Genomic DNA, 9,395 nt, shown 5'->3' with positions numbered 1-9,395 from the left:
GACAAATTTCATGTGACACCAAGTTTAATAAAATTTTTTATATATAGCCGTGAAGATTACACATATGCTCACCGCCAAACTGTGCTTGATTTTTTTTCCATTAAAAAAACTAAATTCTTACCAAAAAAATCCTTTCTTCTCTCTCTTACCACCTCACTTTCTCTTTCTTCCAATACAATCTAGACTTAAAAAAATTAAAAAATAAAAAATCATTAAGAGCCTCCACAATAGCTAATTTTTGGTTGATTTTTGTATGTTTTTTAATATTTTCATGCAAAACCTTGATTTTTTGTGAAACTCGTATGAGAGAGAAACACCAATTGGAGGCGCACTAGCTCAAATTTTCGGCACAGGCAACGCCCAACAAAACGTGTGTAGTGCCCACACCAACCATTAACTGCCTTGCTTTTTTTTTTTTTTTTTTTTCCTTTTTGCGTGTCAAATTTGCTTCTTTGTTTTCCTCTTTTACCTTCTTCTCTTCCCTCCTCTCTCTCTCCTAGCACCTCAAAAAAACCCATTACTATTAAGAATGGCCTAAGCATGCTCTTAGCTGCTAAACGCCCACTCTTCCCATGTAAGCCATTCTTTCAAATTCCAATTACTGTCATAAAGTGACAGATTCCATTTCCATATTTATCATTTTATCTCACTAATTTGACATTCACCTGTGGAGGAGTTGAATCGCCTCTTTGACTCTGCAGTCAGCACCCCATTTGACACCTAAAGGGCCAAGCCGCCGCATATAAAATGCCTCCTGGGCTCTACAATCACCAACCGGGAATATATACCATACGTATGACACAAGAAAGCTGTTTATATCAACTTTTCACTATGCCAAGTCAACATCTGCTGCTTCATGACTTTTGTCCCCAATAGATTGGATGGAATGTCAACACCTAACAGCCCAAATCTCAAGAATTCAAAGCAATTTGGCCTGAAATCAATCAATCCAATAGTGGATTCACTTTGCAAGTGGACCCGTCACAATTTACCTACTGAATGTTCACAATTTATATACTAAATGTTCACAATTCAAATTGTGAACATTCAATATGTAAATTGCAAATATTTAGTTGTGAACATTCAATATATAAATTGTAAACATTCAATATGTAAATTGTGTATTTTAGACTCAGGTGGACCCGGGTCCACAGAATAATTTGCCCAATCCATATATTGCAAATTCCATCTTTTTGCTGGACATGCATTGATGGCAAGGGTCCAAGAGTGGTCCTCAGTTTTGAATTTAACAGTAAAAAATCTATCTCCACAAATATAATCTGAAAATCATCATCCACTGGATAGACAGACAGATGTGAAATATTAGGTATAAATTTTCTCAACTCAAAGGGAATATGATCCTGCATGAACAGAAAAAAAGAATGGAGACCAAGGGTGACACAGAATTTATAGAGGGGACAACCCTTTGAAGGTTCGCACTCGAATGTCAACCCTAATATGCTATATATAGAGGTGCTGGTAGCAACCATCCACATCAAAATAAGTAAGGTTCGAGAATTAGGAAGACAGGCCTTACATGAAGAGGAGTGTTTGTTTAGTAGCCAAGGATGACTTGCCTACCTCCCTCGTAAAGGGTGCATGCCTTGGCTCAAAAGTCACGTCCCTGTATGTATGGCTGCTAGGCAGTCGTCCATGGCTAGGTTGACAGGCTCTCCTTCATCATGTCAGTCCTCTTCTTCCATCGATTGTACTCAAGTATGAACTCAACTTCTTGTCCTCTTCTTCTGCATCTCATTTCTTATTTATAAACAAAATTATGTCTGCTTCCTCTTAAAACCCAAATTTCAGATGAAAAAAAATGCAGTTTTTCACGTAAATATAACCTACATTTCTTTTCAAGCACCCTTGGTCTCAAACAATAGCAATGCACCAGGGGAATGATAAGTACTCATCTTCCAATTAAGATACATAGGAATATACAAATGAAAAAGATTTTTGAGACTAGGGATAAAGGATACAAGTGTAAGTATCAAATGATAAAACTGTTTTTCTTCATGTTATTTTCCTTCTAAACAATGCCAGCTTTGCACAATTTCAAGCAAGCAATGCATCCCAATGATAAAAGTAAAGACCAAATTACTGTTGCCCGATGCTAGGATTGTGTAGCCTGCTGCAGAAATGAAGAGAGTCAGTACATACATGCCAAAGGGGAACAAGTACCAGTAAGAAGAAATAGCCAGCAATTCAAGGCTTAATAGGAAGATGAAACATACCAGGCAGAAGGCGCGTTAGGAGGAAGCAATAAATAACATGGTGCTATGGGAGTATCATTCCTCAAGGATTGCACGTCCCAAGTTAGTAGCAAGAGCCAGTCTGACAGAACTCACAGCTTCAGATGGCAAGTCATTTTCTACAAAATCTGGTCGCAATCTTGCCATAGACAACTCTTGCATTTTATTCAAAAGCAAGTTGGTCTGGGAGACATTAAACAAAGGATGCTCCCGCCAGTTTAGCAATTTTAGCTGCATAGTGCAAAATGACATTTTAAAAATAAAATAAAATAAGATGAGAAAAAACTAGTCAAATCAATTGTGTTAAGGAGAACAACAGGGTAACAACAGAAGTAATGCCACCTATATACATAAAATCAATATAGCATTATAGCTAGGTCAACCATCAAAAGATTACCTGGTACAGTAAGTATTTAAAAGCTAAATCAAAGTCATAATAGGATAGCATATAAACGTGTAGGTATCCTAGGGAAGTCATACCACCACACCCCCTTTCTTCGAGAGCAGAGGCATCCATATTACAAGGGGCCTTCTGGTAATAACATTTTATCTATGCTTTTGCATACTAACACAGTAACACATGTTTTTCACTGGAAAAGATAATAAAAACATGAGTTAGTTTGATTTTTTTTTTTAAGTACTCACCGAATCATGCAGAAGAGGAAGCCAAAATTGTTGAGGTGTAGAAGGGTTTTTCATCAGCTGCAAATTACAGAAATACAAATGAAATTTTGGTCATGCAGACAGAGACCTCAGAAAATTACTGGAGAAGCACATGACTGGAACAAATTCGGATACTATCTAAACACTGTTCTTCACTTCTTATAAAGAATATATCTAATAGCATCATCAGTTAACACTTTGGACATACTGATATAAGGGCCTCAGCAGCTTTCCAAGCAGCATCAGTAGATGTATAACCTTCAACCTGCAGAAGACATCGCCTGAAATCCCTATACCTGCACATCAACAGAAGCTCAATAAATGCATAGATCATAGCAATGGAAGATAATAAGCATTGATAAGAACAAGATTAATATGGAAAACAAGTGACCAATAATTACTTGTTCAAAAACTCAAGACCACTCGCAGTCCTGGACTCTGAACCAAGCAATTCAATTAGTCCTTCCCATTGCTACAGGAAAAGTTGGAGAACATGACAGTTAGATGCAGTCAAAGAAAGATATGAACTTGCAATAGATAGGCATTATATACAAAGACATCAAATTTTCTTCATTATCAAAGTTAACTTTGCTTGGAGATGTATAAGCACAAAAATATTAAATTACACTGTAACTACCTTGAAACCTTCATCAGAGACGGACTTTCCAACAAAATCAAATAATTGCTTTGCAATTCTGTTTAAACGAACTTCATCATGAGCTTGCTGAAGCCAGAAAACTGCAGGGCCTTTCTTTCCATGTTTCCAGTGGTGGACTCCAGCAATCTGCGTTATGGGATAACACATTTCAATAATGAAATTAAACTATTAAAGCACATACACAAGTTTAGTTAGCATTTGCAAGTATGTAAATAAATTTAAGGGAAATATCTAAAAACTGATCAACAAACTCAGACATCACTAATCAATTTGATCATGACATACCCTCATAATGTTTGAAGAGACAGTGTTAAGTTCATACAGACGACATATCTCAATGCTCTGCAATAGAAGACAACTCAAATTATCTTTCAAAGACATGCGCACTCCAGTACAAAATTCATCTATCTCTAAAATTATGTTTTTCTTATTGGGGATAGGGCTAAAACTGAATGCAAAAGAGGTGCAGATGAGAAAAGAAAGGACTCAATGTTGGACCTTCAGTAGAACTTGGTGCTGTTGTACAGGCTGTTTGTACAATAGATTTTCCAACAAGCTGATTCCAAGCTTCATACATGATGTCAGATAAATTGGTGCGATCTGTAATTATGTCAAGGTATTTAGGAAAAGACACACAATAACATAACCAAAAGCTTTAAAACAGTTAGAAGAAATGATAGAATAAGACCATCAGACATCTTTACAACTCTCATGTCTAAGTTTTTGCCATCAACAATTTTAGAGTATCTGAAAGGTTGTAGGCAATATGCGTGCTATGCTAATATAACTATATAGCAAATTCTTGTAGTGTGCAGGAAGAATCTAAAGCAGAACTGCAACCCAAACTACAGGAAACAGAAACAGCTATTGTTTCCAACTTTGTTTTTCATATTCAATTCCTTCACTAAAAAAGATTCAACCATCGGGTGGAATAACTTGAGTGCCCAAGTGCTAGGCAAATAGTGTTACAGTAAAGTGAGTAAACACATATTTGTCTGGATGCATTTGATCAACTCAAGCTTACCTGCCATGTCAGCACATGAGACGATAGAACTTCAGCATAAGCAAGTCGATGGAGCTCTTCTAAGTTGATTCCTCCAAGTTTAGGCTGCTCTTCATGCAAAAGAAGTTCAGCTTGAGTGCTCCCAGCTGTTAACAGCTCTACAGCATGTGCCATCATCCTTTTTTAACAGGAGAGAACATGAGGCCTCAAGTAAATGATTTAAGTTCAAACATTAGTTTAATTCCGAAGCCCATCTTTTTCATTGCAGGAAATGTAGGGACAAGTAACATTTTTTTCCAGTTATTATGCCTTATTGCTTTACTTTCATTAATCATTAATGCAAATTTATTCAGAGGGTTGAATTAATACTTCAATATCCATGGTTGATGACCAACTTAACCAAATAAATGAAAGTTGAATCTAACCAAAAATGCAGTGGGTAAAGGAAAAGGTCCAGGCTAGCCTAACAGGAAAAACCATTAACGCAATAACTAGTAGTTTAAGTTGATGTTCTACAACTGAAAATGAAAGGAAAATGAGGTATTTACTCACTCTTCCTAAAAGGGTGATTGAATGTAGATGAACAATCACAATTACACAGTAGAAACTGAATGATGTAAAGCAAATTTAAGAACATGTTGCATTTACGTTCAATATTTCAGAATATAAGGAATTAAGTTCAATATTGCCATCAAATAATAGTCATCTCTAATAAGTTATATTGCTTATCATAAGACATTATTGGAACTCACCAGGGACCAAACGATCTTGAACATTCAGCTAAAACAACCTGAAGACATAATGGCCACAGAATGACTTAATACAGCTAAAACAAAAACATAAAAACTTCACAAAGGAATGCAGCATATTGACACACAAATTAACATGATTTTGTGCCAAAAAAGATTAATAAATAAACTAACATGATTGCTAACAAAATTTTAATACCTCTGCATTTTCTCCAAAAATCCCAAGTACAAGGTTCATCAACTTGTGGGAACTGGAAACTGGCTTTATCTGCATGCACTTCCGGGCAAGATTGTACATGCTTTCTAAACCCTACAAAAGAAAAGGCCATGGATTTCTACTTCATAGACGCTACAAAAAGTACACATTATCTCCATTCTAATTCGCTAATTTTTCTTTCGGCCAAGACTGCAACTCTGTAATGTCAAATCTCTAAATAAAAAGGGATGTTACATGTACCACTGTGAAAGGCCGGATATATAGGAAGTGAGAAACATAAAGCTCCATCCAATGATATGTTGCATTTGAAAGAACACTAGCATTCCCCAACATAATTTGCAGCATATTTTTAAGTCCTTCCCTAGTCTGGAGGTGATCACATTGAAGCCAGTATGCACTGCACTCCAACTTTGTTATTTGTGCTCGCCATCTTTCCCATGCCTAGACAACAAAAGGGGATCAAGCATTGTTTGAAATATTATTAATGTTAGTGCACCAAATGGCCAAAATTACCTTCATAAAGTCTTGCTTGGAGGGGTAACATTCGCCCAGTTTCCCTGCTGGTAGAGTAGTACGCATTCTGGGCATTTTTGATATAAGAACAGCAACAGCTTCCACCAGTCCATTCTCTGTCTGCTTTGAGTAGCAGTAAAAGATTGTATACACATCAGAATTTGTTATGTAATATTTGAGATCAGCCACCAAGATGGAAAATTACTTTGCAACTATGTCAGAATGTAATAGTATCTTTTCTTACATATATCTATTCATGTATCTTTCTGCTATACAAGAAAAGGTTCTATTCTGATTGGCAAAGCAAAAAGGAATGTACTGATATAATAACTGATATAGGACTTCAGAGTTCATATGCCAATGCAACTTCAGTTATAACTTATAACCTCAAAATGTCAAGTCAACCGACCTCACGAGTTCCTAGCTGGTCAAACTGATAAGATCCATGCAAACGTAACAGTTTTACCTGCAAGTGCAAAACAGAATCTTACTAGTTTTCTGGCAACCTGGAACTACATAGATAGTTTAGCAGTCATACTTACAACTGTATCTAACCAGCCAACTGCCAATGCTGATGATAAAACCTCCCAGTACTTGGGATCATTTTCAATGGTCTGAGAAGAGTAATTTGTCAGTGTAATGCAGTTTAAGAGGAAGAGGAACACTAATTAAAGCAACTAGTAATTTATGAACATAGCAGACATGCTAAGATGCAAATATAATATATAAATATTACTCCACTTGATACAACAATTCAAACTTTCTTTTAGATATTTGACAGAGCTATTCAAATTATACTACTCCATAGTCCATACTAATAACATAGAAGACAAAATTTGAACTTGGAGTCATTTCAAAATTATGAAAATCAAAAATACAAAAAATTTGGCAACTTTTGAAGAAAAAAAAAATGATGCCTAATACATACAACTTCCTATTAAAATCGCAGATCTGCTATTAGTATATTACCAAACAATAATCTACAAATTTCAAAAGTTATGCAGAAAAAGGAGCACCAAAAGGATGTTAAATCACCAACTGAATCAACAGATTTCTGTTTCAAACTTTCAATAACACAAAATCATGAAAGAACATATAATCAGCTGCACCTGTAAAGCAACAAGATCTTTCTGAAAATCCACAACTTTCGAATGGACAGTTGGGTGGGTTCCAGAGAATAAAGAATCATAGTCCTGTTGAATGAAAGGTAAATTAGGTGGAAACAAGCATATTTCTTCACAGTAAAAGGATTAAAAGATAGACTTATACAGATGATCGTTAGAAATGTAAAAACATAAATAAATAGCCATACAGCCAACCAATCAAGAAGCCTTTCTGAGATCCAAGCTTGGGATTGCTTGTCAGCATAAAACATCTCCATTAGCTCCCATGCACCTTTCAAACAAGTGGGCTCCTCAACTTCCTAGTAAGCAATAAACAATATATAAGAGACAAAGCTTTATACTTTGCTTCCAGGAAATATAAACATGGATCTACCTTTAAGACTGCTTTTGGATCTTCAATGACTGAAGTAGGAGCTGACTTTGGATTACCAAGGAGAGAATTTATTTCTTTGCTGTACTCCATAACATGCTCTGACCTAATTAGTTTACAAATATATTTGCAAGAGATTGACCATGAGAAATTGAGAATAAGTCCGGCACCGGTACTATAATTCTATTAGCTGGCACAAAACTGTAGTTTTTTTTACCTATATTAGGTCTTTTTGCAAATACAAGTACAGATTATCAGAATAATCGTGTTCCTTTCCTTAAAAATTTAAAAATATCTTCAGTGAATAAGAAAGATCATTGGTTCAAAACAATAAATTTGTGTTACAATTTATATTGTATCTTAAGTGGCCAAAATATGCAGGTTGTGCTTGGAGCCTTGGTGTACTGGCCAAGCACTTAGTTGAGATGTGTCATCTTCCTCCTTGAAGTCAAGCATGATGTGCAAGAATTGTGGACTAAGTTCTCATCCAAACTTATTTTTTTAAAGTAGCCAAAGCCATGAAAGTGTGTTAGTTACTTTTTACTACCAATTATCTTAGTTGAAGTACAGCTTTATCATGATATTGGAATTGGAATGTAGGAAACCAGGGAAAATCAGAGTCATTTAAGCAGTATAGCTCACTTTTATTTTAGATAATAGCTTTCTATTATGATATTACTTTTGATTCTCTAATCTGTAATTAGATTAACTTCTTATCTGCTTGTTCAATTATGGTTATTTTTGCCGGATTTCACTTAAATAATTCAAATTCTGAGACTTGGAAAGGTACCACTCAGCATTGTAGGGTGGAGAATCCAACGACATCTTCGACAACGCAGCCATGGAGTTCTTCCGACTCTGAAGAAGTGCGAAGGGAGTCACTGAACCGTAGGCGATTTTCCTCCACCGCACGGCATCGATCTCTTCATCACCAGTGTTGCTAAGGTTCAACTCCACCACCTTTCCGCCAGCCTCGCTGTCTCCGCCGCCAGCATCGTCGGGGCCCGGCTTCCGGAGGAGTGTGACGCGGAGAGTGTTCCCGCGCGCCCAGCAGATCGAGGCGCGGTGAATTGGGGGTTTAAGGCCGTGGCGGAGGGGGTAGACCACAGTCGGGTTTTCGGATTCTTGTGGAACAGTGACCATTGATAGGTCGCCGGAATCCGTCGCCATGCCGGGCATTTTGCCGTGAACTAGCCGAGATTACTGGGAAATTTCCCTTTACTAGGGTTTTCGAAGGGTTTACTGGGACTCTGGGAGTGGGACGACAGTGGACTATTTGGAGTACGGACAACTAGACGATTGTGTAAACAACGCGCGAGTTTGGTTTAACTTTTAAATCGTCATTCATTTTTATCTCTCCACAGCTAGCTAGGGTGTTCATTCAGTTAACCGTTCGATTAATCGAACCGTTTTAATCGACATGAATTAACTGAAATTTTTAAACATTTAATCGTTAATCGAATCGAAATTTGTATTATCGAATTAATTGAACTGAATTTTTTTAATCGGTCGATTAACCGATTAACCGAAATTTTTAAAACTAAAAATTTAAAATCCTAAAAATAACATCTAAAATAATAAATTCAATTAAAATAAAATACATATCATAATAAATTCATAACAAAATATATAAAAAATAATACCGCAACTATAAGTATAAGAATTGGGGATTTAGAGTATTAGTATTACACATAAGTATTTATATTTATTTATTTATATATACATTAAAAATTTTCGGTTAACCGACCGTTTCGAACCGAATTAACTGTTAACTAAAATTTTAAAATTCCTTTAATCATTAACCGAACCCTAAAAGTTTGGTTCGGTTACGATTAACCGAACTTTT

At 36.1% G+C, this 9,395-nt stretch overlaps 1 protein-coding gene across 2 annotated transcripts; it reads right to left on the bottom strand.

The window, feature by feature from the left end:
* Nucleotides 1–1,825: 1,825 nt before the first annotated feature.
* Nucleotides 1,826–8,830, bottom strand: LOC116007437 (nuclear pore complex protein NUP85). 2 transcript variants are annotated; one of them, XM_031248110.1, is made up of 19 exons: nt 8,340–8,830; nt 7,553–7,655; nt 7,368–7,478; nt 7,165–7,248; nt 6,598–6,669; nt 6,465–6,521; nt 6,056–6,175; nt 5,783–5,983; nt 5,525–5,635; nt 5,329–5,366; nt 4,598–4,754; nt 4,072–4,173; nt 3,859–3,915; nt 3,553–3,699; nt 3,317–3,387; nt 3,124–3,211; nt 2,898–2,954; nt 2,235–2,483; nt 1,826–2,131 (listed from the first exon to the last, which is right to left on the bottom strand). In XM_031248110.1, exons 1-18 carry the CDS (start codon nt 8,726–8,728, stop codon nt 2,289–2,291), a joined length of 2,160 nt encoding a protein of 719 aa, XP_031103970.1. In that variant the 5' UTR covers nt 8,729–8,830; the 3' UTR covers nt 1,826–2,131; nt 2,235–2,288. The 2 variants fall into 2 exon arrangements, with proteins under 2 accessions (XP_031103970.1, XP_031103971.1); XM_031248111.1 differs by having other exon boundaries at nt 1,826–2,128.
* Between the last annotated feature and the right edge of the window lie 565 nt (nt 8,831–9,395).

The sequence above is a fragment of the Ipomoea triloba genome, chromosome 15 (assembly GCF_003576645.1).
Source record: "Ipomoea triloba cultivar NCNSP0323 chromosome 15, ASM357664v1".
NCBI lineage: Eukaryota > Viridiplantae > Streptophyta > Magnoliopsida > Solanales > Convolvulaceae > Ipomoea > Ipomoea triloba.
Note: the sequence above shows the minus strand (reverse complement) of the source record. Positions and strands in the feature narration are given on the sequence as shown.